This window comes from Paroedura picta, chromosome 3 (assembly GCF_049243985.1).
Source record: "Paroedura picta isolate Pp20150507F chromosome 3, Ppicta_v3.0, whole genome shotgun sequence".
Taxonomy (NCBI): Eukaryota; Metazoa; Chordata; class Lepidosauria; order Squamata; family Gekkonidae; genus Paroedura; species Paroedura picta.
In genome coordinates this window covers 122,040,005-122,067,615 of record NC_135371.1, presented here as the reverse complement: position 1 = coordinate 122,067,615, position 27,611 = coordinate 122,040,005, and the positions used below count along the sequence as shown (strand labels likewise).

Genomic DNA, 27,611 nt, shown 5'->3' with positions numbered 1-27,611 from the left:
ATCTTGCCCGCCTTGATATCCCATCCATCCATGTAGAGGTTGAAGCTACGCTGCACCTGGACCCACTGGGACAAGTCCAGAGACTCCCAGTACCAGGAAAAATCAGTTCAGAGGAGGATTCAGAAAGCACCGCCCTATGACACAGAGACCTCTTGTCCTGTAACTTGTTCTCTTGTACATATCGGTTCCCCATGAACACTGCTGAAGGAGACGTTTCCAGAGACCTTGTTGAGGGGTGTCTGCAGGAGTTCTGCTTGTCAGCTGCTGGTGCAAGACTCACAGCCTTGGGGGCCTGGTGCTAAGCCTGTCTCTGAGGCAAAGGGCACTGCTGGTGCAATTTCCATTTAATTTATTTTTTGTTCTCCTGTTTGTTTAGCCTTATTCAAACTTTGCCTTTTTGACGTGGTGCCTACTTATCTCCCTTGAAAGCTTTCAGACCCATTACAAGGAAAATGAAATATATATATATAAATTCCAGTTTCTCTACTTAGGTATTTCATGCCAGCATTGTATGAAGGTCAGGATAGGAGGGCAGCAATCTTTCTCACTGGGTACATTTCACAGAACACACCCGCTGGGTTTGGCTGGTTAGCCTTGGCAAGTGTTTTGTTCCTTCCCTTCTCCTTCTGTTTCTTCCACTGACTGTGCTCTGCTCACCAACCAAGTTTCCATCCGTGTTGATTCACATCCTAGTCCCCTGTAGATTGGCCAAGGAATGGAACTCAGTTATGGGGGGGGGGGTACACTACATCTTTCCCCATTAATCTTTTAACAACCAGGAAAAAGTGTTAAGGTGGGGTGGGCCCTGTCTACCCAAAAGCCTCCAAATGGAAGGGGTGTTTGGCCCTCTGGGATCTTTTACAGTCCCTTGTTGGCAGGGTTGGCCCTGCCTTTTGTCCCTTTCCTCTGACCCCCTTTGGTTGGTAGAGGAAGCCTTGTGGGATGTGAAGAAGAGGGGTCGCAATTGGGAGAAGCGTCTTATTTCTTTGTTTGCCTGTGGTGCGGAAGAGGAGGGAGCAGTAGTTTCAGTGTGGACCAGGCGACGCCTCCTGCATGCAGAGAACCCATTACTTGATTAGCAATAAAAGTGTTCCTAACCCTGCCCCTTACAGTGTGAGGGTGGAACTGGAATGGAGGCCTCATTCCCCCATCTCTGTGCGATATGGCAAGGAAGAGTAAGGTGGAGGCCGCCGGAAGGATATGTATTAGCAGCGGATGTTTTGCAGTTCCCCTGAGTGGGCTTGATTGAGCAGAGTGGGGCTTTTCAACTGTGCATGCATAGACCTTTTATCCTTTTAAAAGAATTGAGGTATATATATATCTGTCAAGATAGATATATATTTGTATATATAAAGTCTATAAATATATATATTTGGTTTATTTGGGGCCATTCCATCCAGACTGGTGTACAAATGTACGATGCAAATTAAACACTTATAACTGTTCTTCCCTGACCAACCCATACAGTTTCCTCCCTCAGACTTATGGTCACCGTCTACCAACTCGTCTTTTCCAGCAGCATTTCTGCAGGTCTGGGTGTTCTCGCTTTGCTACAGGCTGTGATAATGTGCAGTTCTTCACCCAACATGGAAGGGGCAGGAAAGCAATGCAAATGTTTACAAAATGAAACAAAAATGGTATTCTAGCTGCTCTTCCCTCCCTTCCCCCCAATTTCATTCTCTTGATGTATTTGCTGCTGAAGCAAGGGCATTGCCCATTGGTGTCTTGCACTACAGGCTTATACTCCTGGCGAAATACCACCACTGGGCAGTTCCTTTCTTCGGGCAGCCTCCTGCTTTCTCCATTCCTGTCCTCTCCCTTCCCCCTCCCCCATTCAAGGTCTCATTAAAATACAGTTAATTACTTTTGTGGTATCTCTTTCTCTTGTGTCTCTTTAATGAGCCTGTTGGGGGTGGATTAGCTAGGCTGGAAGGATACTTCCATGCTCGAACAAAAGCTCAGTTCAGCTGTCCTGAAGCATAAGCCACACTTTAATGAAGGGGCAAGCATCTTCAAGAATCAGGCCAGAACTACGGGGGAATATTAACAGTGCTTAATAAAGTATGTTTTTCCTCCTTTGTGTGTCCACCCACTGCCATTCTGCTAGCCCATACTGCCCTGCCATGGGGTGTGCCTACATTCTGAATAAAATACCACCAAGACATGGTTGCTTATAGTCTGACCCATCTCAATCTCTCTGGTGGAATACATTGAGAGCCACTGCGGTGTCATGGTTAAAGAGTTGCGGGCTCTAACCTGAGAACCGGGCTTGATTCCCCACTCCTCCACAGGCAGCCTGCTGGGTGACCTTGGACTAGTCACTTGGAACAATTAGAAGTCTCTCAGCCCCAGCTGCCTCACAGAATGTCTGATGTGGGGAGAGGAAGTGAAAGGTGTTTTGAGACTCCTTCGGGTAGTGAAACGTGGGGTATTAAACAGCTCTTCTAAAAACAGCCTGCCTAAGTCCAGCTTCTTCATGCACACCACACACACAGAGAGAGAAAGGAATTTTTTTCCAGTTATGGAGAAAGGCCAGCTCCTGCTGCTAAGATGCAATTTATCCAATCCATGTGCAATTTCCCTCCCATGTCTCCAATGTTTTCCTGGTTGCCAGGAATTATTGGACTTGGGTCATTTCACAACTGTCACAGGTGAGCCTCAACACCCAAGCAGCCTCTTTGTGTACACACAAACACACACACACACACACACATATATTTCTGTGTTCATTTGTGGTCCATCTTGATTGTCAATTTCCCTCCTATATCAAGTAGCCATAAGCTCAAAGCTCAGCTTCTGTAACTCCTTAATGCAGGAGGCAGCTGCACACTCGGTGGTCTTGTGAGTTGCTGCTGTGTGTTTCTGTCTGCCTATGCATCTTAAGAGTGCCATGTTCAGTTCCCTGATTAGCCATTGGAAATGGCATCTCTTCCCAGGTGGGCAGGATGGACAATGGCCTGACACTGCAAACCTATTTCAGCCTGGATAATACTATACTCTTTGGTTCCAGCCCTTGTTCCTGCTGCACACATCGGTTCCTAGATCAGTGCATAGAAAGGTGTGATGCATTCGTTTCTCACTGGTGCCCTAACATGAAAGTGAATCAAAAGCCAACTGGAACCAACTGGATCTAGCTGAGGGTTTGAATGTTCCACTTTCACCATCTAGTAGAAGTGCAGGGAGGGGGGAAGTATGTGTCATTTCTGATTTTCCCTGCCTGTAGGATCCAGCAAGGCTGGTACCACCACAGAAGACTGTTTTCAACAGCAGCCATTTTGTTCTGGTGTCAAGGGAGAGAGTTTGGAAGGAAGAGAAAATTAGGTGCAGGTGTGTTTTAGTTTAACAGTGATCGTATCTTAGCCTCTCATGTTTGTGCCCCCACAGATCCAGGCATAGCCGCCTCCATCCTTCTTGCTTTGCCTTAGACATCAGCCAGGGGGCAGTGGACTCCATGCTCCTCTCCTAAAGCAGAGAACTCTCTTGCTCCATTAACCTGAGCTTGTCCTGGCAATTACGACTGGCAATAGCAGCTAGTTGATTGGTTGGTTGGTTTTTGGGAGGCTACTTGCTGGGTTGGTTGGTTTGTTATGGAATGGTTGCACAGCAAAAATGGGACTTCTTTTGCTTGAAACTAGGCAAAATATATCAAAACAAAATCAGAGTCCAGTAGCACCTTTAAGACCAACAAAGATTTATTCAAGGCATGAGCTTTCAAGTGCAAGCTCTCTTCCTCAGACTATATATCAAATATGTCAATGTTACTCTAGACGCCCTGTGAAACCAAATGTGATCTTTATACAGGCCTATAAACGCCACCTGCCCTTATTTCCATTTGTGTGGTGGGGGGTGGGGGGAGGATTCCAACACAAGAAAACTCTTAACTGTTGTTTAATAATTTTGTTGAGGGGAATATAAACCCTCAATGCATTTCATTCTAGGGACAATAATCACAAAAGTATTGAGTTACTTTGAACAAGTTATCTGGACTTCTCAAAGTACATGCTTCTAGGTGGACCAGCATGTTTAATTTTCTGCCTGCCTTTTAAAGAAAATCTTGACTGTAAGAACAGAGTTCGTAAAGATTAAACGTTTCACCAACTGTGAAGGCCAATGAATTGTTTGGCTTCCTGGGAATGCATCTCATTCAGGAAGTATCTGCAGCAGGTCTGAGGACTGTAGAATTGAGCCTGTAGAACTGAAACACTGTGTGCACTTGTTATTTCCACAATTACAATTAAAAAACAGACCACCACCTCCTCCCTCCCTTCCCTTGCTCTAGTGTTCATGTGGAAATCTTTTCATCATGAAGGTCTCTGTTAAAACCCCAAGGATGCAGTCATGGCCTTCCAGTAACTCTCGTGTGATAGGTACGGTGAACATGATCTTCACAAAATGCTCCTAACGGGAAGCCGGTTCCCTTTTCATACAGCAGCTCATGCAAAATGTGGCTTTATCCACTCTGGCAAGGGCCACACTACCTCTGTTTTGGAGAGAGAAGACATGGGCTGTCAGAAGAGCCTTCGGACTGCTGGAGAGTTGTGCTAGGGGGACTGCTGTGCTATGGCGGGTTGTGTTTTCTTGCTAAGGCAGAGCTGGTGCCTAAGGCACTGGACAAACCAGTAGCTTCTTGGGCTCAGCTGAATTTCCACCATTCCCCAGTTTTGTGGCTCAGTAGATTTCAGATAACAGATATACACTTGCCTAAACATGAAAATGTGGGTGTTGTGTACTTGTATACACAGAGGGCATATAAAACTAGTTCTCCTGGTGGTAGCTCTTCTATTTAAATGTCATTGACATGTGCAAAGGTGAACTGATGCTTCTGTAGGGCTAGATAGGAGTACATTCTCTGTGCATGGCTAGAGGCTTCTGTCCATGACCATTCTAGAGCTTTCGCAAAAGCAAAGGACTAATTCTGCACCCCATGTCTACACACTCAGCCCTCTAAAATGAGCATTTGCAGGCAGTCATGTCTTTGCCTCTTACTCCAGAATTCTTAAAGTGCAAAATAGTGTATCCAGTTTATGAACAAAAGGTATGGGGGGCATATCTTTTCCATGCAGAAATCCCTGCCTTTGCAGACATAGTTAAAGTTGTTATGATCATGATGTAGCAGTTTGTGTGAACAAAGTGAGAGAATGCCAAGCCAAGGGGGCACTTTATTCTCTTGCTTAAATACAGGAAGAGCAAACATATAAACTAGGTCTGATTTTTTTTTTGGCTCTCTTCTTGTGTAATCTACCTGTACTTTAAGGGCTCGTTCACTCTGGTGATAGTGGATGAACAAAACCAATCTGAACTAGAAGCCCTGTTAGTTTCTCCACTTAAGCATTTAGTGGCATAAGTTTGGGAAAGTGCATAGGTCTTTTTTAAAAAATCCTTCCAGATCCTGGGCCTGCCTATCCTGAAACAAAAACAAGTTTGTAGTTTCATTTTAGGATCACAAACGGAAACCAGGTTTAGAGCCAGGTAAGGTGTTCACACAAATCTGCCCTCATTGCAGTGCAATGAATACGGAGTAGAACAGTCGGTTCCAGCACTATTGCCCCCAACGCAGCAGGCAGGACAGCTAATGCAGCAGGTAGATGTGGATAAGGTTTCTCCGGGGCCCAGCTGACGGTGTTCGTCTAGTTTAGGGCTCGGATACCTGTGAAATGGCTTATGCCCCGAGAAGCATCATGCAAGTGCCAGCATGCACCGCAGAGTAGGCAATTCATTGTACTGTACCTTTTGTAGTACACGAGGATGTTAAACTGATGTTGGGTCATCACTTCGAAAGACAAGCCCTTCAACCAAAACAGGTGCCACATCATTTCAGCATTGACTCCCCAAGGGAAATCGAAGCTTACGAAAGGCAAAGGCCTTCAGTAGTTTCCATAATGGAGTAAAGGGGGGGGGACACCAAATGAGTGTTTCTTTGGCTATGAGCCCTTCGCCCTTGCTCTCTGACACAGGGCAACAGCAAAGAAGTCACTAGGCAGTCCTTTTATTTCACAGGTGTGGAATTTCGCTAAAGTATGTAGTGTCTGTAGAGCATCTATTCTTTTTTTTCAAGTAAACCTCTAATCATATATCTAACATATACTTTAAAATGAGTCTTTGCAATCCCTAAGTTTGCAAAGGATCAGAGATGAGCGATAGGGTTATGAGTGTCCTGCATAGTGCAGGGGGTTGGACTAGATGACCCAGGAGGTGCCTTCCAACTCTATGATTCTATTATTCTAAGACACTGTATTCCTACTGCTGCTCCCAATACAGCTATAGCTTACTGTCTAGTTTGTACTACAGTAAAATGCATTGTAGACACAGGAAACTACTACTTTATGAGGAGGAAGGATGTCCCTAATGTGCTCCTCGCCTCTCTTTCTCTGGCTGTTCTTATTTTCTGTCCCAGCTACTGGAGTGAGATTGCTTGATATGGGTATTGAAACATCATGAGTGTACCAAAGATGAAGGTGAGGTTGTTTCCTTTCAGGCAGGTCAAGCCAAGCTGGGAGTACTTGGCTGCACTTGTCTCTTGAGTACACCCAGGCACCAAACCTTCCTGCTGGTGTTTTGTCTCACTAGAAATAGGTTGCTCGGGAAGGCCTCTTAGCTTAGTAGCTGGGGCTAAATGTATTTGCCGGTATCACCAGATCACAGCTAGCAGAGCTAAGAAGGCCTTTTGCATCAGATGTTGGAAAGGAGCTGCTATTTTGATCAAGCTGGATATCTTGGGAACTTCATATCTTGTTGTAGTGGTTAGGAGCCAGCTTGGTGTAGTGGTTAGGAGTCCAGACTTCTAATCTGGCAAGCTGGGTTTGATTCCCCTCCCCCCCCCATGATTCCCCTCCCCCCCCCCCATGCTATCAGCTGGGTGACCTTGGCATCGCCACAGCACTGATAAAGCTGTTCTGACTGAGCAGTAACAGGGCTCTTTCAACCTCACAGGGTGTATGTAGTGGGGAGAGGAAAGGGAAGGTGAATGTAAGCCACTGAGACTCCTTTGGGAAGAGAAAAGCGGCATATAAGAACCAAGGCTTCTTCATATATCCAGAGGGCATTTCCACACATCCTTAAAATAAAATCACACCAGCTTGATAATACTATACTTTTTGTAACATTAAATATAATCCTGCTTCCCATCCCCTCCTCTCTTTTTTGCTGTCTCACTCTTCTCTGCCACCATTTCATGCTTCTCCCTCTCCACAAGTGCTGCTGGAAATGGTGGAAGAGAGCAACATGGTTTATATGTAGCTGTCTTCTCCCTGTCAATCAAGCCAGGCAGCCAATCCCCTTTCTCCATGCTTTAAAGGGCCTATAATGCCTGCTCATTTTTTAAAAATCAATACTTCTCCATTGAAATGCCTATGCATCTAATCTTGCATAGTGTTTCTTTATTGCCACCCCTTATGGAATCACGAGTCTCGCTGCTTTTAAAAATAAATCTTGTTCTGGATTTGGGGGGGAGATGCTTGGAGAGGCATGCTTTGTACTACAACTTTAAGGGGGAAATTTTTCCTTTGCCTGCATGATTGAACACCTATTTGTTGCTCCAGGCAGTTCCCTTAAAAAAAAAAACTCCCGTCCCCAGGAGAAGGCGGAGGGAGGCAGGTGCAAGGGCGGGACACTGGAGGTGGAAATAGTGTTTCTTCGCCTCTGTACATTTTTTTTGCTGGTGGCCTGCTGGTTGCTCTTCATTAGCTAGCACTACATATGTTGGTGAATCCACTTTTTGGAATTTACCAACTAGCGCTTTAAAATGGAGGAAGTAGCCAGCTATTTACTGCTCAGATGCTGCATGTTGACGACATCATATGGAGGGGCCGGAATATAATGACAACGAAAGGTCAGTACCTCACTATTTTTAAAAGGTGCAGAAATTCCCAGTCCTTTGCTGCTTTTCCTAGTTGCTACATTAAGTATCAACAGGAGCTGCAAACTTGTCCTAGCATCAACTTATCCAGACTTAGGGAAGTATATCTTGTGATGGAGCCCCTGGTCATTCCACACTTTTAATTCTGGGCCCTGGCTAACAGGGCACTCAGTCGAACAAATCCTGTCATGTTTAAAAACGGACTTCCTCCTGTCCCCTGACAGCAAATTAGCTATAAACCTCATCTGTATGTCTCTTCTGTTTGGTTAGGTGCCTAGCCTCTCATTACTGAGTAACACATTTGGTTTCTAAAGGTGTTCTGCACAATAATGAAGGACCCTGTTAATAGGAGAACTGCTGAGGCTTGTAGGGGATCGAGTTTTATGATGGTTCCAAAGGTCCTGAATCACCTATGAACTTCCTAATTAGTCTGTAGCAGAGGTTGGCTATACCTGAGTCCATAAGGATGTCCACTGGAGAGTCATAATAACGCAGGTATTGGGCAGGGGTTAGCAACTCCTTCAACTCCAGCAGGTGACAGATGGTGTCCTGGGGAATAATGAGCTCTGGTACCTTAGCCAGGATGGTGTCTGGGAGGTTCTGGGGGCTCTGAAAATGAGAAAATGGGGGAGGGGCACAATGTGTCTTGGCACATTACTTAGAAGAGATCCCTACAATATAAAAGTCCCTCCCACTCCATATCAGCCACTCCTGCCTTCCCCAGCATTTTTTAGAGCCAGTTTGGTGTAGTGGTTAGGAGTGTGGACTTCTAATCTGGCATCCCAGGTCCAATTCTGCACTCCCCCACATACAGCCAGCTGGGTGACCTTGGGCTCGCAACAGCACTGATAAAACTGTTCTGACCAAGCAGTGATATCAGGGCTCTCTCAGCCTCACCCACCTCACAGGGTGTCCATTGTGGTGAGGGGAAAGGGAAGAAGACTGTAAACTGCTTTGAGCCCCCTTTGGGTAGAGAAAAGCAGCATATAAGAACCAACTCTTCTTCTTCTTTTATTAATGTATTAAAACACCAGCATATCCCTCTTGTTTACGCTATGTTTCCAGTGGGCAACTGTCCTCTGACACCTGAACTCACACCAAAAACCAGACATTAGACACCTTGCATGATGAGGAGAGGGATGAAACACAAGCATGAAGCATACATTTACCCTTTGCCACTGATCCTCCTTTCGTTTCCCACCTCCTCAAAGTAAAGCTAGGCAATAACTTTTATCTGATCATTCTACTCCTTTGACGGTAGACGTTTCCACCAGTGTCAGGAGGTTTCCACAAGAACTGAGTCTCATCTGCCCAAGGAAAGCTGTGCTGTTAGCAGGTGAGAGGTGTAGGAGACCATCCATTGTTCCCACAGGCTGTCATTCCTCAGTGGCAGAGCAGTTGCTGCTTCCCAAGTCTGGGGCGAGTGGAAGGGGGTCTTCTCTCACTGCAGACATACATAGCTGGTAGCAACAGGAGACCATCTCATCACGTGAGTTGCTTCAGCCATGACTGCCCACTCTTCTAAATTTCCCCCGCTTTCCCAATCACATCCTGGCACCTGGAGGCAACTGGAGAGAGGAGATTCTCTGGATTCATTCTGCACTTTAATTACACATGGATTTTTTCTCCTTGCCTCACCTCAGGTTGGTGCTGGTCTTGGGGCCACCCTTTAATTGCCACAGGGGGTAGGAGGCATCAATAGAACCTGACTGGCCCAAAAATACACTTTTTGGGGGAAAGATCATGCACAGCCTCTCCTAACTATGGGCATGTGACTGGACAGAATAAAGTCAAGCCCAATCCACACTGGTGGTAGCTGTCTGGCTCATACCTTGGGGTACTTCAGAAGGTGCTTTCCAAGTTTCAGGAGCATTGCCAGGCACTCCTGGATAACAGCCTCCACTGGCTCTTCATGGACAGAGTCATAGCTCAGATGTCTCTCTGGCATATTCAGCACTTTGTAATTCCACTGTTGGAAAAGTCGGGATGGGAGATTATGGGACATCACAAGGATCTTCGCATCCAGGACCAGCAGTCTGAAACAGGCCAATAAAGCATAGCTCAGGAGCCACACCTTCCTCAATCACTGGGAAGAGAGAGGATAGAAAGGCTGCCCTGCACAACAGCCAAAGTTTGGCTTCACATTCCAACCATTCAGGAAAAAGGATCTTTAAGAAGCTCCATACAAGTGGGAAATTAACATGGGTGGGCGTGTGTTAAAGCTTTGCCTTCCCTTGATGTACAGAAATTAAGGGAGTCGTTTTGAACCCAAAAAGAGGCACAACATGAAAATATGGACGTTTAGCTAAATTGTCAATAGTCAAGGGTAGCACTATTCTCAGAGAGAACCCCACTAAGGAGGGAGGCTCATACAAGCAGGTATTTATCACATAATCTCTCACTGCACAGTGAATTATCACTGGATGGTTCTCATCAGGCCATGCTTGCAGGCTCCATTAAGAAGTATTGCCATGACTAACCCTGTGTCAGCTCATTCACACATCTTCTAACTGAGATACTGGAAGCTGCTGACATTGACTAGCAAGCACAGTTGGGTCAGCTGTCCTCAGTTGCCCAGCCCTTGGCTCTTGTAAGGTGCTTGCAATGCTGGCAGAAGCTGAGAGAATTCACTCCTTTCATTTAGCCCATAAAAACATCGGTTGTGTCAGGTTCAGTCCTGCAACCCACAAAGTCAAGCTGCAGAGCTGTCCTGTCAAACCAAGCAGGTTAATTAGAACTGTGCAGCTCTCTTCCGCTTTATAGGCTCCCCTAGCCCAATATTTATAACTTAAATAGGCTTCCTCCTTGGACTACAACCACCCACACTCCCTGTATAAATGGAGAAATGCTGACAAGCCATGGGAATTTGTGGCTGGCTGCCACCTCCTGTCTCCACGGCTGACTAGCAGTTTCTCATCTGCCTGGAAGCCTATGGGAAATGGAGGGAATGACATCTCAGCAAAACGGCTGAAAAGAAATTGAGGTCAGAAACTAGTGTAAACTCTTGAGTCCACTGTTTTCTTCACATGGGCATGGATGTGCAAAACAGCTTCCAAAGTCCTGAGGACAGAGAGATCATTGAAACACTGCTGGATATGTAAAACAATCAAAGATAGGACAGCTTTACCCTGCAGTCTTGCAAGACAGAATACAAGCAATTTACAAGAACTGAAGAAGCTGCCTTGAAGGGGTGGGGGGTGAACACACAATCCCAGTGCCTGCTTACCTCTGCTGCTGTTCTATGTCTCTTAGATCCCTCAAGACAGAGTAAAGCATGTCAGTGGATGACTGAAAGAAAGTGAAGAAATCTAGCTGAAAAACAAACTGGCAGATTCAGAGATAATAAAACAGGAGAGCCCAGCAGTAGAAATGTCTGGACCTTAGCCATGGATTTAGATATTGTGCTGGGCTACACAAATACATCATGAGGCTGGTGGGGGAGCAAGTGGAGCTGCGTGGAGGCCTGGACATGGCGGTTTCCTGCTGCTCTCTAGCTTCCCAATCAACTCAGCATCCATCAACAAAAGCAGAGGAATGTGTCAACGGACTGTGTGCTGACCTCATTCAACTCTTATATCCACATTCCTTACAATCCTCTCCTTTTTATTTTATTTAATTCGGGACAATGTGACTGTAACGTGATGTTAATAATAAGTTATGTTCTTCAGTTCTACAGCCACTAAGAGCAAGTTAATTCAAAGAGAGAGAGAGAGAGAGAAAGAGAGAGAGATCACAATGGGGGAGTAGGGAGGGAAATGATATATGCATTTTTATAATTATATAAATTATACTAGTAGCTTAAGCCCGTTGTAGGCAGAAATACAACGGGCGCTAGAATGGTGTGAGGGTGGAGTGTAATGCGTTGACATTTTGGGTTTGAAGGGCGGGAGGAGAAAGATGCAGTGGCCAGAATACTGGAGGGACCCCTGGCATAAAACCCCCACTGGCATAAAGCCCCCAAATTCGGTGAAAGTCCACAACATATAAAGCTCCCCTGTGCAGGCGAGGCTTTGCAGAGCCCAGGGAGGTCTGTTTGTCCCACCGTCTCTCCTCTGTCCCTCTGCAAGGTCTGCTTCTACCTGTTGGCTGAAACAGTTGTCAGATGTGCCTCAGGAAAGAAGACAGCCAAGGCACAGGAAGTTGGGTGACACAGATGTTTCCTCTCTGGATAAGACTATCCCATCCAGGTGGAGGCAATATGTTCAGGGGGGAGGGGAGTGTCTTCCCATCCCCCAAAAGTAGGAGCAGGGAGGGAAAAGAGCGAAGCGCGGCTCCCCATTGGCTGCTTGGGGTGGGATTGACACTCGGAGGGGCCAATCAGGAGCCGCTTCGCGGCTCCTGATTGGCCCCTCCGTGTTTTTATCCCAGACCGGTCCCGCCCTAACTCCTCCCCACTACCCCTTACTCTTTTATTCAGTCCGTGGCGCCCGTGGTGCCACGGGCTGTGTACAGATATTTACGTATATGTGTGTGTGTGTGTGTGTATAGATAGATAGATAGATAGATAGATAGATAGATAGATAGATAGATAGATAGATAGATAGATAGATAGATAGATAGATAGATAGATATACGTAAATATATAATTTATAAATTATATATATAATTTATAAAATATAAAAAATATATATATGTAAGAGCCTCTTGTGGCGCAGAGTGGTAAGGCAGCAGATATGCAGTCTGAAAGCTCTGCCCATGAGGCTGGGAGTTCAATCCCAGCAGCCGGCTCAAGGTTGACTCAGCCTTCCATCCTTCCGAGGTCAGTAAAATGAGTACCCAGCTTGCTGGGGGGTAAACAGTAATGACTGGGGAAGGCACTGGCAAACCACCCCGTATTGAGTCTGCCATGAAAACGCTAGAGGGCGTCACCCCAAGGGTCAGACATGACCCGGTGCTTGCACCGGGGATACCTTTACCTTTACCTTTATATGTATGTATGTATGTATGTATATATATGTGTGTATATATATATATATATATGTGTGTATGTATATATAACATTTAACCCAAGAAATATTACTCCCAATTTGCTTTGAGAACAATTGCCATGGTCTTTCAAGCCATGCCTGAATGTTGAGAAAAAACTGGAGGTAAGGCCACTGGGTGAGGGCTTTGTTTTGGCAGGTGCTCAGGAAGTTTTTGAAATATAGAGATAGGCTAGAAGGGTGGAGTGGGATCAAGGATTTCAGAAACAGGCCTTAACTGCCAAATGAGTAGCATCACCAACTGATTAAAACAGCCTGCGTAAGGGTTTGGATTGGGGGGAGTGTTCTGCTATATGTTGGAGCAATTACCTGAAAAGCAAGAAGTAAATAACATATTCTCCTCAGTCATATTTTCAGATCCTCTCCAGCTTTTGCTCTGGACTTTATCCTCCAATCTGACTACAACTGGATTCCCCCCCCCCCATATCTCCAAGCCTGGGGTCTCCCCAGAGGCCTTGCCCAGTTTAGGGTTGCCAGTCATGAGTTGGGAAAATCCTGAAGATTTGGGGAATTGACTCTGAGGAAAGGGTGGGAGGGGAGGGGGATGTCAACAGGATATAATGTCATAGAGCAGGAGTGGCCAAACTATAGCTTTCCATATGTCCATGGACTATAATTCCCATGAGCCCCTGCCAGCATCTTGACAGCAACAGTTTGGCCACCTCTGCCATAAAGACGACCTTCCAAAGTGGTCATTTTTGCTAGGAGAACTGTCACTTTGCAGTGTTTTGAAATCCCAGATCTCCAGCTACCTCCTGGAGGTTAGCAACCTTATCACACTTGTTTATTTCGAAAATTGGCACCTGAGGTGATCCTGTCAGATATATTAAATAGGTGGGAAGAAGGTGATTGTTCTTGGTTTAATATTGCTGAATTTGAGGACAAACTGATGCACCTTGCCTTTGGGGAGCAGTAGCAGAGGGAAAGCAAACTCTGGAAAGGAGAACAGGATGAAGGGCTGATATTTCAACACAAGAATGGTAGCAATCAGAACCAGTTGTCAACTTCAGAGTCCTCCCCAGAGATCTTTCAGACTGCACCAGTCTTGTACTGTTTGCATCCTCAAACAGCTCACCTCCAATATGTGGACGATGTATGCAGGATAGATCAGCAGCAGGCCTGTGACCCCTTCCTCCTGATAGTAGTGGCGTTGTAAACTCACAAACAGCTGCTCCCAGTGTTCTGAGAAGAAATGAAGCAGACAATAATTGAATCTGGTAGAACCCACCGAACACCACACTGTGGGGACAGGCTGGATATGCTGGCATGGATCCTATTCTTATCTTGCCACTTCATTGAGCAAAGTTGAAGCATTCCTCCCGTCTAAGGAGTGTTCCTCTAACTTGTGATTCTTCTTTTGGTGGAGGAGCCACTTAAGATGAAAGAAGGCTTTGAGCTTTGCTCAGCAAGGTGGTAGGAAAGCACTACACCAGTAGGCCACCACATCATCAATAGCTTGCCACTTTGCCATCAATAGCTCCTTTGCCCTCCTATCTACATTGGATAAGAGTTAAAAAATCAGTTTATTGCTGCAGGATGGATTGGAAGGAGGGAAAGGCAACAAGAGAACCAGCACAGCAGAGAGTATAATGTTTTTGTTCTTAGTTTCATGTGTTATAGGAATATGACCACTAACTTAAGAACACAAGCCCTTCTCATCGATCCAGTCCACTGGGGGGCCAACCAAGCAGGCTATGGAAACCTTCCCCTCATGTTGCCCCTCCCAGCCTTGTTATTCACAAAGTCACTACCTCTGAAAGTGGAGGTTCCACTACGGGCCAAGCTAGACAATACAGCATTCCTGGTGACACACTGCCATATTGTCAAGCGAGTTCCCACCAGGGAATGCTTATAATGGTGCTATAGGGGCCTCATTCTCACTGGGAACACTGTGGCTCAGGGAAGGAGGGGCAAATAATGTCCCCTGGCACCATGTCATATTTAATAAATCTACCAACAAGGATTCTTGCCCCTTATGTGGAACATCCACATCAGTGACAAGAGTCCTTGTTCCCCAACCCCTCCCTCCTCCCCCCTACTCTCCCCCCTCTCCTTACCTGGTGGCGGGTTGCGCTGGACTGGCCCCGCCCCTGCCAGTCTCCTGAGGCTGCCCCCACTCTCCAGAGGGCAGGTGCAGCCTTGGAAGACTGGCAACAGCAACAGCAGAACACTGAATGCACCTCAGTGCTCTTGCGCCACTGCCCATCTACTGCTGCAGTTCCTGGGGGCAGGATTATGGATGTCATGTCCATAGACTTCCATTGTGGGAATCGCGCCAGTAGATGTTCCACATCAAAAATTGACACAGGGGATAGTTGGAAGCTTCTCCTCCCTGCCCCCACCCTCCACACATGTTGTGGTTGTCCCAAACAGAACTGGGTATCTATGGGGCTCTTAAAAGCAATTCCTCAGCAGAACTCCACAAAATGGCAGTGCATATCCAGGAAGAACTTGGAGACATGTTTTTGGGTGACTAGTTGTCATCATGGCAAATAGCCCATGACAGATTTATCTTCCTTGAGTTATTCTAATCTTCTAATGCCCTCTGAGCTAGTGGCCATTCCCTTCCCCATGTGGTAGTGAGTTTCACAAGATGGTTCCTAATTGGGAGATTTGTACCAGTCACCAGCCTGGTCAGCCACATGGTACAATGTAGGTCATACAAGCTTTAATTAGTTTAACCTTCTGTCCTCTAGCAAGGTTCCTGTTGATGAAGCCAGAATTATGACTCCCCCCCCATCCCCCTTACCGGCTAAGTCTCTTTTATCTGCCAGGTGTGGGGAGACCTTCGCCAGGAAAATCAGCCTGTGGAGAAGAGATTTCTAAAGAAAAAGAGGAAGCATCCATTTATTCCCGGCAGCCACTTATCAAAAACAACACTATCTGCAGTCTACAGTTTTTCATATTTCATAATATTTCATAATTAATGTAGAGTGACATAAAATGCTATGATTTACTGGGCTGGATCCAAACTGAATCTCCCATCCGCAGAATGGATTTCTCCTGTCTTCCCTCCCCCCCCCCACGGCCGCCCACTGATCGTCATCCGATGCTGTTCCTGGGGCACCCTGAGGAATAACATGTGGAGAGGCCTGAGAAGGAAAGACGGTTCAGTAGACTGCTATTTCAGTCTGAATCCAACTCACTGGGTATTATTATCAGGAAAAAATAGCACACACCTGGTATTAACATTGGTATGTCCTTGAAGATGAAGCCATTTTTCTGGGGCACCAGGCACAGTTCTTTCTTCTTCCTGCCTTGTTTCCTTGCCAAACTGAAATTCAAATAGCCAGTGGACTGCTAGTGCTTCTTTGAAATATAACTTGCTCTGAACAAAGGCTCCCCTGATGAGTTGCTTTTGAAATCTGTTTTGTACCTTCTGGTATCAATGCCCCCATTCTTCTCTGTTACTTCCTGCCTTTCTGCCAGGTACTTCCCTCTGAGGCAATGCTGTACTGTTGCACAAACTTCCTTATCCCATTGTTCTTCAATCATGCAGAATGCTTAATTAAGCACAGAACTCACTGAGGTAAGCTACTTTATTTATCTACATGCCATGTAGTGATGGTTCAAAGGTCATAGGCCATGAAACTCCTTTTTCCTTCAGTTGGAATTATTCTGTTCTAACATAATAATCCTTTCCAGCAGTATCAGCTTGGACAGGATAAAAATGCTTTAAGCAACCCTTATCTACACACCTCAGTTTCATTTTAAAAGAGATGCCCACTGTCCACTGTTTGGGGAGCCCAAGGAAGGAAGAAAAAACAACAACAATAAGCCAATTCTTGCCTCCTGATAGCGGTTGACCAGACAGAATTTAAGATACGTATAAAATTGTGACACCTTCCTGTATGTACCTGTAATATAACAGTGAAGATAACAAGAATGCAGGGTGCCATCCCCTAATAATTTCCTTCTCATCTGATTGCTAGAGCAGCGGTCCCCAACCCATTTCGGCCTGGGGACCGGGGGGGGGGGGAGAGGGAGGCCCGGGGACTGGGGGAGGGGAGAGGGAGGCGTGGGCCAGCCGGCCTGTGCGTTTACAGTGGGCCCGCTTGCCTGCCTGCGCCTCCCCCCGAGCTCACCTGCTTGCCGGGTTGCTCGTCCACCCACCCGCCACTTCACCCGCTCTATTTTTGTATTGCCTTGGACTCCTGCCCTCTTTCTTCCCAAGCAGTTCTGAAGCAAGGGCGGTGCCACCCAAACCACTGCCACCTCCCCTGCATGCACATACACACACACTTGCTCACTGGTTGTTCACCAGTAGCTCATGTGTTTAAGGGCAGTAAATCTACTTTCCTGGATTAACCACTTTGCAATTTAAAAATGGTGAAATTGCAAGCCTGCTACTGGACAGCCTCATCATGTGGAGAGGGCTGAATATGCTGCCAACATTCGGAGGCTGTCCAGCTACATTTTGGAAGTGCAGAAATGGCCCGAGAGAGCGAGTTTGGTGTAGTGGTTAGGAGTGCGGACTTCTAATCTGGCATGCCAGGTTCGATTCTGCGCTCCCCCACATGCAACCAGCTGGGTGACCTTGGGCTCGCCACGGCACTCATAAAACTGTTCTGACCGAGCAGTGATATCAGGGCTCTCTCAGTTTTACCCACCCCACAGGGTGTCTGTTGTGGGGAGAGGAATGGGAAGGCGACTGTAAGCCGCTTTGAGCCTCCTTTGGGTAGGGAAAAGCAGCATATAAGAACCAACTCTTCTTCTTCTTCTTAGCAGCCCCATTCTTTTCACTGAGACAGCGCAATCCTATGAAGAGCTACTTTAACTGAAATTTGTGAAATGAGTGGGCTTAGATCAGAGAGACTTGGCACTAGATAACACTCAAAGACACCCCCCCCCCAATAGCAGCAGGTTTCAGCGCATCCAAATCTGTATTAGGATCAGGTTGTACATCCCCTGAAAACTGGTTTAGATTTTGCCACTTTTCTCTCAGCGCAATAATTTTAGAGTGGGTGGAAAAACCAGTTAGCTCTACAATTGCCCAGTTTATTTTCAGACTATTAATCCTTTCAATTTCTCAGGCTTCCTTGAAAGAAATGAAGTTTCTCAATTGAGACTTGTTCTCTCTGCATGATTAACAATCATACCTGAGTCCCATGACACCCAAAGCTTGCTTTTCTGTGTTATTGTAAAATATTTCTCTGTTAAACCAAGAAGAGAAACTTATAGGTAGATGTTAAGCAGGCTTACTGAGAAGGGTTAAGGTGTTTTCCTTACAGGGACTGGCTTCTGTGGTTTCCCTTTTGATACAGCAGCAATGGGGCTTCCAAACAGCAGATTTTGCTGCATTTTCTCTGCCCAATCCCTCATTTCTTTTTCTTGAAAGAAAACAGTTTATGTGTCGTATCACATTCTCTGAATTCTCAGCTTTCATTTTTTCCCTGTTGAAATAATGTGGGGTTGCCAATTATAGTTTAGGAAACTCCTGGAGATTTGAGTCTGATGCTTGGGAAGGAGACTGTTTGGAGAGGGGAGAGAACTCAATAGGGATGTGGTGTTATTCCAAGACTTCTACAGAATGCCCTGAAGCCCATCCTTTGAAGCTACCATTTCTTTTGAGGGATCAGTTGTAGTTCCAGGAGAACTCCAGGCCCCAGTATGAGATTGGTAGCCTAGAAGATATATAGGGGAAAGGCATATTTTTGTGAAAAAAGGAGATACTTTGTTCAAAAAATTAAAGCTGGAAATTCAGAGAACCTGATAGATACCATTATAATGTTTCTGCTCTCATCCTCCATCGCTTTCAATGGAGGGCTGTTAAAGTGACCATGTTCCCTTTAAATACATTAAGAAGAAGAAGAAGAAGAAGAAGAAGAAGAAGAAGAAGAAGAAGAAGAAGAAGAGCTGTTTTTTTGTACCCCACTTTTTATTACCTGAAGGAATCTCATAGCTTACAATTGCCCACAACAGGCACCCTGTGAGGAGGGGAGGTTGAGAGAGCTCTGAGAGTACTGTGACTGGCCCAAAGTCACCCAGCTTGTAGAAGAGTGGGGAATCAAACTTGGTTCTTCAGATTAGAAATTGTTCTTAACCAGTACACCCAGCTGGCTCTCAGCAAGCTGCAAGCCTGCAAGTGAACTTTGAAGGCACTTAAAGGGCTTGTAGTCCCTTTAAATGTCTTCTCCAAGCTAAGACTGAAAGCCCTTTAAATGCATTTAAATTGTGGGTATCCAACAGTCCCAAAAATCCCAAATATTTTTGAATTTTTTTTGAGCTCCATCATTTCAAATAGCCAAATAAATACTGGCCATATATATCTGGCTGAAAAAAATATCTGGGAAAAATCAGTAAAGGGGGGGGGGGCACTGGTAGACCAAATGCACATCCCTATATGTCACTTCACCAACTGTAATTACAGTCTCCATCCAGGAGCTGACATTGGTCTGACACTGGTTTATTAATCACAGTTTGTCATAACTATTATTTCACGTGGCATACAAATAGGGACATCTGGGGTTTAATGCAGCTCATGCTACAGCTCCACCATCTTGCAGTAGGCAAGTGATCACTACAAAGTGATAGTGACGAAACCAACAATTGTTGAGATAAATTGGGGTCTGAATGTCTGAAAGCCAAATCCTTTTGCAAACTGTTTTTTTGTTCCAAATAATAGAAGTAACAGAGTGGTGAGCTAGTTACTTCCATGAATGAAGTGACACACCTCAAACCATGTGTGGGCTGACTCCCCCTCGATAATGAAATTTAGAAACTTGCATTATTAAAATAAAATTGCATTACCTGTAAAAATGTAAAACATGCAAATTTGGATATTTTCTCTGCGCCACATTACAATTTCCACAATGTCTTCAACAAGTAATCTAAGATACAAGTAATCTAAGAGGGAGCTCTTCCACCAGGCATTTGCTTGAAGCCGACCGACTCAGAACACCTGCTGGTCCCCCCGGACGCCTGCCCATGACTCTCCCAAAGTTACTGTTAATTGTTATTATATTATAAACTAAAAATAAAGCCCATTTTAGTCAGGCATAAAATGGGCGCTAGGCCCCCGCTCCCCGGGGAAGCCCTCACAGGGTAATGAAGGGGCGAGCAGGGGCGTTGTGTGGGCGGTGGGAACCGGCTGGCCGTGTCACAGAGGCGGCCAGGCTGTTCCCGGAGAACGGCGGCAAGCACTCACTGACCGTGGAAGGACACGGGGCCTTCTCTGTGGCGTCGGATCAGACTTGACACGGCAGCAAGGCGGCGAGGCATTGATTGTTGGCCACAGAAGGGCGGCGGCGGCGAGGTGGGGAGGCGGCCAGGCGTGGCCGAGTGTTGAAGTTGGCGCGCCATGTATGGGGCAGCGGCTGCGGCGGCGAAGGGTGATCTTCGGTCGTTAGGGGGAATGGTGGGCGAAGGGCGGCGGCACCATTTGAGCTGCGGGCGGCAGCAGCGACGGCCGGGTAAGGCCGGCGGCGGCAGGCGAGCTAAGGGTGGCGGCAGCAACAGGCGAGGAAGGGCAGCAGCGCTGGGGGAGCTGCGGGTGGTAGTGGGCGGCGAAAAGGGGCGGTGACGGGCAAGCTCCGTCCGGCACCGGCGAGGAGCGGCGGCGAAGTGCGTCGACGAAGTGCGGCGATGGCTCAGCGCGCCTGTTTGTAGGAGGGTAGTTGGGAGGGTGGGTGGAAAGGAACAGGGATGCTGCGGCATCCCTGCTCCTCTCCCAATGGGGAAGAGAGTTCTGTGGGCGGACTCACCGGCTCAGAGTTCTTGTGAGACTGAGTGGCGACTCCCCTGGTGGCCGCTTGGCCCCCGAGTGACACTCGGAAGGGCGAATCGGAAGCCGTGGACAGGGCCCGCCCTAACTCCTCCCCACCACCCCTTAGGGCTTTATTTAATCCGCTCCGCAGGAGCGGTTAAAGATGTGGTTTTGTAATGTTTTGATGTTTTATTGAAAGTTGTTTTGATGTTATAGTCTGTATAATGTTCCATTTAAGTTATAATGTTCTGTGTAAACCGCCCAGAGCTGCAAAGAAATGGGCAGTATAGAAATCTAAATAAATAAACAAATAAATAAATAAATAAATAAATAAAAATACATAGATACATTCTAGCATAGTATGCTGAGAAAACAGGTACTGCACATAGCAGAAAATTAAGCCCTGTTTATATGCTACAGTGACAAATAGTTTCCCCAAAAGTAGAATTGTAGAACAATCAGTTGTACAGGTCCTGTTTTCATTAGAATATAGAAAGCTGTTATATAAGCCATTTTGTAACAATTGAACTCTGTAAATATAAATCCCAGATGCTGAGTTTTCTTACAGGAACTGTGGTCTCTGTGCCATATGAGATAATAATGTATGGCCAAAGGGTGGCAAAGGCTCACACATGCACCCCTACTAATGGCATCCATCACAAATCTATGCTACTAACCCAGTTTACACCCAGCTCATCCTTGTTGCTGTGTGCTGCATTTATAGATTCAAGCCCTGCTGTCTCTCTTGCTCTCTCCTAGCTGGAGTGGAAAATTAACTCTCTCTCTCCTGAGATACTCACTGGTTCCTTTGTGCCACTGAGCGCCTTCTCATGGAGGAGCTGACTGAGTAAGCTTGTCCTCCCCTCAGATGGTGGAGTTTCTGTTGTCTCCCAGATCTCCATGTCTTGCTCATAACTTCTCGTTGTTAATTTGCTTATATTAAACCCCAGCATTATGACCAGGATGCTGTGAACCTGGAGAGTTGGAACTTGTGAAGCAATGAGTAAATCAGATGAGGCTCCTAGATCCAGTTATCTTCCGCACCACCCATGAGACAGAATTCTGGGCAAGCAAAATAGCTTTGTTTGTGGTATCATAGAAGCAGCATCAGGCATGCTCCTTTGGCACTCAACAGTTCATTGTCTTCTGGCAGTTGCCTGGATGGGGCAGCTGTTCCCCAGGCAACATTTTATGTTTATTGATAGTATTCCTTGTGTTGAGCTGACAAAAGGCCATTCAAAATGCCTGCATGGGCAGGAAGGGCATTTCTAGAGGCTTGTGTTACCTGGGAGCCAGTTTGTGTTACTTATTCCTACAGGTGTATTAATAGGTGAATAGAGGGGGAAATATTTTGTTGCAGGAGTCCTTCTTGGTCTGGAATCATGAGGCATGTGTGTGCATAATACATATATAGGGAATGGTAATAGGAAACAACCCTGAGCCAGTATATAAACCAGGGCGTTCATAATTCAGCTGAGAACTGGTTTGGATGCTGGTCATTCAGACAGTGAAATTTCAGTGACTTATCCAGAAATGTTAGTGAGCATACCTTGGTGCTAAAGATGACTTTGTGCAGGTGCTTAAGTGCCCTCCCGCCATTCTCCCCTGTCCTCAACCAGGAACTGTAGATGCTGTTGTTTACCACGGGCAAGCTGGGTTCTGTTTTGTGTCAAATTCCATTGCTCCAGTCAAACCACCGCGGTCACTGTAGCATCTCACCCCATCACACACATGCATTCTAGGAGATATGAGTAATGAACATTCAAACCTTTCTCCTAGCGTTGCACATCCAGTCATATACACAAATGGATAAAAGCACCGGCTCTGTAGAGGCTGCTCAGAGTCTAGGACCTGGGTGAAAACTTCAGATGTCTGAAACCAAACCTCTCTGAATGGTTGTGTGGATTTAATTTCAGTTTCTATTTCAAAGCCTGGTGCGACTCACCTGGGTGCTGGAAACAGTCAGGTGATGAGAATAGAAGTCTATGGAAACTGCCAGTGTCATTGTTTTCTCATGCATTGTAGACTGGCATGCTGCCCCTAAGAAGGTTGCTACAATTTGCCTCTTTCCAGACGGCAGGTGGAAGGCATTGCAAAGGGAGTCCCAGTTACCAAGTTGGAGTCTAGGAGAACTATCTCAGACCCACCTAAGCAGAGTTCCTGGGGATCACCACAGCTTGCTTGGTGATCTTGGACTGGTCACAACCTGGCACACAACCTGGCCTATCTTACAGAGTTGTCATGGGGATAAAACGGAGGGGAGAACAATGTAAGCCAGTTTGGGTCCCCATTGGCCAGAAGGGCAGAGTATAAATAAAATAAGTTGCCTGGGACCACCTAGGATTAGTTCCAAGGGTATTTCTCTTGTTCCACATTCATCTCCTTTCAGCAGCTCCACCTCCTGCTTCAGCATCTCCATCAGACAAGTTCTCATGTTAGCCCCCCCCCCCCAACATTACTCCCTCTTAAAGGTGGGAAATGAATGGGAAAGAGAGAAAGCAAACTCCTGAGTATGTATGGGATGCTCAAGGACCCAGCAGGGGCAGTGTGTGTGTGTGTGTGCATGTGTGTGCATGCCTGGAGCTCCAGCAAAATGTGAATGTTTGCCCTGGGAACAGCATGCTCTGTGGCATACCTGACAGCTGCACATGGAAGGCTTTGGGTTTCAAACTGGATAAAGATGCGTCTTGTATGTTCTTGACTACTTCTTGGCCAAGGGAGCACTAGCCAGGCCATGTGATTGGCCTGACAGGCTCTCCATCCAATCAAGGAAGTCTCCTCCACAGACACATGAGGTTTCTTTTTCCTACATTGGCCTTTTGAGGGGGGAGGCGGAATAACATCCTCCATTTTCCATTCTGAAGTTTTCCAGGAATTACAGACAAGAGTTGGATCTTATATGCCACTTTTCTCTACGCGAAGGAGTCTCAAAGCAGCTTACAATCGCCTTCCCTTTTCTCTCCCCACAACAGACACCCTGTGAGGTGGGTGAGGCTGAGAGAACCCTGATATTCCTGCCTGGCCAATTATTGCTCCTCTTGACCAAGATCTGATGGCCGCTTCCTCCAGCTGTCCTTTGACATGCAGCTTTTCCTGGCTCTGCTGGCAGGAAGGTGAGGTTTGAGGCCTCCATGTGCCCACATTAGACTGGCTCCATTCCCACTGTATGCTCTGGGTGTAGACAGGGAGTGACTACCATAGAATTCACAGTATAAACCTCTGCAGAGTTAGACCCTCCTAGTGATCTTAGGAGGTGTCTCTGTGCTTAGGAATGCATTGCTGTTTTGAAATATTTAAACCTTGCCCCTCCCTCTAGATGCACAGTGGCCGTCTTGTAGCTCGGCAGCAATAGCACAGAGGGGCCTAAATTTCAGCTTTGAGCCAACCACATTAACTCATCTTGTGGCTTCTTTAAGGCATTCTATGTTAAAGCTACTTTTGCCTGTGAGACCACTAAGCCCCTGCAATCTCAAAGCTCTGGGGAGACCCCGCACAGGAGACCCCAGAGGTGTTCTAAGCACCCTGAACGTTCCTTCTCCCACCGCCTTTCCCCCAGGACAGACCTTCCTATCGTCTCTCTGTCTCTTCAGCTGCAGGTCGTACATTGAGCTCCTCTCTTCAATGGTGAAGTCATCTGTCTCGTAGGCAAAGCTGCCTTCTTCGTTTGTCTGGGAAGACGCCATTGCTTGCTCTGCTCCGGCTGCTGTTGCTAGGCAATGGCTTGACAAAAGAGCCCCCAGGGAGGAGAGGAGATCACTCACTCCGTCCCCTCTGCCCAGCCTACAGAGAGAACGCCCTTCTCTCTGGACCACCTTCTCTTGACAGTCATTGGGGCTACACAGGAGATACATGACTGCACAGCAAGGAAAGCAGACCTTCTTATGGACATCTACACAGCAGCTTTCTGAAATGCTGCGGAATTGCAATGAGCAAGCTAAATCCAGGACTTGTTTTAAAATCTAATGTGAGTACTCGATTTTGCAGACTGTATCACCTAGATGGTTTACGCACTAGAGGCTTCATGCTGGGCTGCAGGCTGGAGTTTTAGTCATGGCAGATTGCCCCACCTCTCCCTGCACCCACACAGGGGAGCATTTGGTGCTCCTCATCCGCCCCCCCCCCCATTTGTGCTCTTCCACGGGAGCTGGGACAGTGAAGTTCCCGGTGCATAAACGGTCCTACAGAGGATACCAACAACAGAAACCAGCTCTTTTTTGCCTCCTATGATCTGGCATCCACCGGAAGTGCCCTTGCCACAGTCACTGATGATTTCTATGTTGCCAAACTGAAATATCTCTGATCTGTCTTTATCCTCCAGACTGCCTTCAAAACTCCTGATGGCTCTCTCCTGCTTACCTCCCTTCACACCTTGGGTTTCCATCATTCTGTCCTCAGTGGTGTCTCTATCTAATTTCTGACTGGGATTTTTTTTGGGGGGGGGGTTGGGAAGGGAGTGTTTCCTCTGAATTCCCAGAGATCATTCAAGGGCTTCACAGTCCTCTGTTTTGCCCCCTGGAAGCTTGATATGTGATCCTCATCCGATCACACACACTCAGCCTAACCTGCCTCACAGGGCTGTGGTAAGGACAAAATGGAGAAGAGAACAAGGTAAACTGTTTTGAGAGAAAGTCAGGGAATAAATGAAGTAAATCTCTGCTCATTATCCATGGGTGCCCACAAACAATACATGCAGTGCAGGTACAGGGAAGAAACCTTCTGGGTCATGAAAACCAGAGTGGATAATATATTCAACGGTATCTAATGCAGACTTTCTGGGAGGGGGTGTGTTACCAAATGACAGAAGGCCACAGGTTGCTGAGATAGCTCACAAAACAGTTTTGGAAATGCCACAGGGCACAGGAGCTTCATAAGCTGGTGTGGAGGAAGACACTACAGGAAGAGCCCCCAGGGGACACTACAGGAAGAGCATTCCTGTGGATTTAAAACATTACAGGCTTCCAGAAGAATGTTGTAGTCTTTTGTTTCTGACCAGTCAGAACACCAGAAAAAAACAGTCTTGCCCCTTAGACAAGAGAGGACCCATCCTTATCCCCAAGACCGACCCGTTTTCAAACACAGAGGTTCACAAACATTTGAGACATTTTTAATAACAAATAAGTCTGTAAAACTGAATGGTCTGCACAAAATAGAAAAGTCAGGATTATTGCATAGAGCAATGCTTAGATTTTGTTCTCCATCCTAATATCCCCTTCCCTCTAACCAGATACCAAAATAATCGCTGTCTCAGAACAGCGTGTCCTCTCATCAGCATCAGTAAAATTATTTCTCCGTACAGAATAAATACTTTAACTCTAAGACTCTCCATATAACTCTCCATACGATTTCTCTCTTTATAACCCCATCGTCCACAAGGTCCCAGTTTCACCCTCAACCCCTGGCAAGGCAAAGATGTCATTGAATAAAACAGCTCTTGATTGGGAGAAGCCTCTTCCCCCTGAGAAAAGCACCAGTCGAGCCTCCTGGCAAGTGACAGATTTTATCCCTAGGTCCTGAGACCCTATAAGCACCAAGGATTGGCACTCTTTTGGCACTTCCAGCTGTAACCCCTGGCAAGTTCAGAAGCTGGACTCTGGTACAGCTATCCGCCTGCCCAGGGATGCCGTGTGGTACCTTGCCCGCTGGAGAGTGCCACAAGAAGCCCCATCCAGAGCGAGCGGTTGTGTATAACCCTGCAAAGGTATGCTATGGGCTGTTTTCCCCAGGGAGGTTGACCTGCTCAAGACCCAGTCGCTCTTCCCTTTACTGCTGCAGGAGCTCTGAGCACGCTTGATGTCCAGCTCAGAACGGCAAATCCGCCCATTGGGCAGCCCTTCAGTCGAACTGCGGCCTAGTGCACTGCTCGCCCTTCCTCCAGTGCTGGAATTCAAAGTGCCGTTGGGTAGCGATGCCTGGGAGGAGCCCACGGTCTGTGTCAATGCGCCATGTCTGTCAGACTCACTATGCCGCTTGGGGTCCCTTCGGAAGAAGCCACTCTTGAAGAGAGCCAGCTTCCCCTCCGGCTCCCTCTCCCCAACACAAGGCATGACCTTTTGGTCTTGGGCCCCTCTGCCCTTGGATTGATAGCCAGGTAGGGGCGTGTTTGTGCCAGTGCGCAAGGTCCCATTGATGCTTGCTTTGCCTTTATGTTCCTCATCTTTTGCAGAGGGTACCGTGCTGAGAGGAAGCACCAGTTTCTTGGGTGTCAGTGGCTGCTGCTCAACCACGTCCTCCTTGGGCTTCCCTGTCCTCTTCAGGGTGCTAGTATTTTCCACAGCAGCAGGGACTTTGCCAGCGCTCTCAGTGGTGCCCATTCCTGTCGGTACAGGATTTAGCTTGGCTTTGGTGACCGGCAGCCCACTGTCCTCCCCTTCCCTGGTCATTAGAGGAACAATGGATTCCTTAGTGAATCGAGGTCTGCGGCCAGACTCCAAATACTCCACCAACTCCCCAGAGGGCTCCACATCTTTGGAGGTGAAGGACCAACGCAAGGGCAAAGGCTTGGGGACCCCCAGTTTCATCTTGTTGGGGGATGCCTTCAGGCTGACGCTCCTTCCCTGGACACCCCTCACAAGGGGCCGTGAATCAAAGCCACCTGGAAAAGAAAGCAAATAAGGTTGTAGGCCACTAGAGGGGCCACCTGTGCCTATGGGAGGCCCAAGCATCAAGCTCCACGTGGTGGAGAACGAGGTCATGGGGGAACAAACATCTGCTCTGGACACTGTGCAATGGAGCCAACTGAAAAGTGCAATGGACAGCCAGCCATAGGACACAGGAGGAGAGTAGGTTTTTATACCCTGCTTTTCATTACCCAAAGAAGTCACAACGCTGCTTACAAGCGCCTTCCTGTCCTCTCCCCACAACAGACATCTTATGAGGTAGGTGAGGTTGAGAGAGCTCTGAGAGAACTGTGACAGGCCCAAGGTCACCCAGCTGGCTGCATAGGAAGAAGTGGGGAATCAGATGTGGGTCTCCGGATTAGAGGCCACCAATCTTTAACCGCTACACATATAAATCATGTACACCATGCTGGCTCTCTATGATGTACATGTGTGGCTTGATGGGCTTA

General features: G+C 46.9%; 3 protein-coding genes across 15 annotated transcripts in view; 1 reads left to right on the top strand and 2 right to left on the bottom strand.

Annotated features, from left to right (window-relative positions):
* The window catches only part of ARHGAP44 (Rho GTPase activating protein 44), a 128,450-nt gene extending 126,587 nt beyond the window's left edge, over positions 1–1,863 (top strand). For 8 of the 9 annotated variants that reach the window (XM_077327533.1, XM_077327540.1, XM_077327536.1 and 5 more), the window contains one exon: positions 1–1,863. In XM_077327533.1, coding sequence (XP_077183648.1) covers positions 1–140 — 140 coding nt within the window. In that variant the 3' untranslated portion in view covers positions 141–1,863. The other variant, XM_077327535.1, reaches the window with a different exon arrangement.
* A 1,812-nt stretch (positions 1,864–3,675) lies between these two features.
* On the bottom strand, positions 3,676–24,411 carry LOC143832716 (testis-expressed protein 47-like). Of its 4 annotated transcripts, none has more exons than XM_077327527.1 (7): positions 24,109–24,411; positions 15,590–15,662; positions 13,916–14,022; positions 11,082–11,143; positions 9,687–9,891; positions 8,308–8,464; positions 3,676–4,480 (listed from the first exon to the last, which is right to left on the bottom strand). In XM_077327527.1, exons 1-7 carry the CDS (start codon positions 24,394–24,396, stop codon positions 4,434–4,436), a joined length of 939 nt encoding a protein of 312 aa, XP_077183642.1. In that variant the 5' UTR covers positions 24,397–24,411; the 3' UTR covers positions 3,676–4,433. The 4 variants fall into 4 exon arrangements, with proteins under 4 accessions (XP_077183642.1, XP_077183644.1, XP_077183641.1 ...); XM_077327529.1 differs by lacking the exon at positions 24,109–24,411 and adding an exon at positions 21,346–21,638 and having other exon boundaries at positions 3,677–4,480; XM_077327526.1 differs by lacking the exon at positions 3,676–4,480 and having other exon boundaries at positions 6,828–8,464.
* Positions 24,412–25,633: 1,222 nt separating this feature from the next.
* The window catches only part of USP43 (ubiquitin specific peptidase 43), a 149,891-nt gene continuing 147,913 nt past the window's right edge, over positions 25,634–27,611 (bottom strand). For both annotated transcript variants that reach the window (XM_077327524.1, XM_077327525.1), the window contains one exon: positions 25,634–27,137. In XM_077327524.1, the coding sequence (XP_077183639.1) occupies positions 26,122–27,137 (1,016 nt within the window). In that variant the 3' untranslated portion in view covers positions 25,634–26,121. The remainder of the gene's footprint in view (positions 27,138–27,611) is intronic.

What these genes read in the sequence shown, in the direction of transcription:
- LOC143832716 (XM_077327526.1), bottom strand. Translation starts at nt 24,396, where the DNA reads ATGTATCTCCTGTGTAGCCCCAATGACTGTCAAGAGAAGGTGGTCCAG. An exon ending in GACAGAGAGACGATAGGAAG is followed by an intron (nt 15,663 to 24,108) that starts GTCTGTCCTGGG and finishes CTTTTTCTTTAG; the next exon opens with AAATCTCTTCTCCACAGGCT. An exon ending in ACATCGTCCACATATTGGAG is followed by an intron (nt 11,144 to 13,915) that starts GTGAGCTGTTTG and finishes ACTTTCTTTCAG; the next exon opens with TCATCCACTGACATGCTTTA.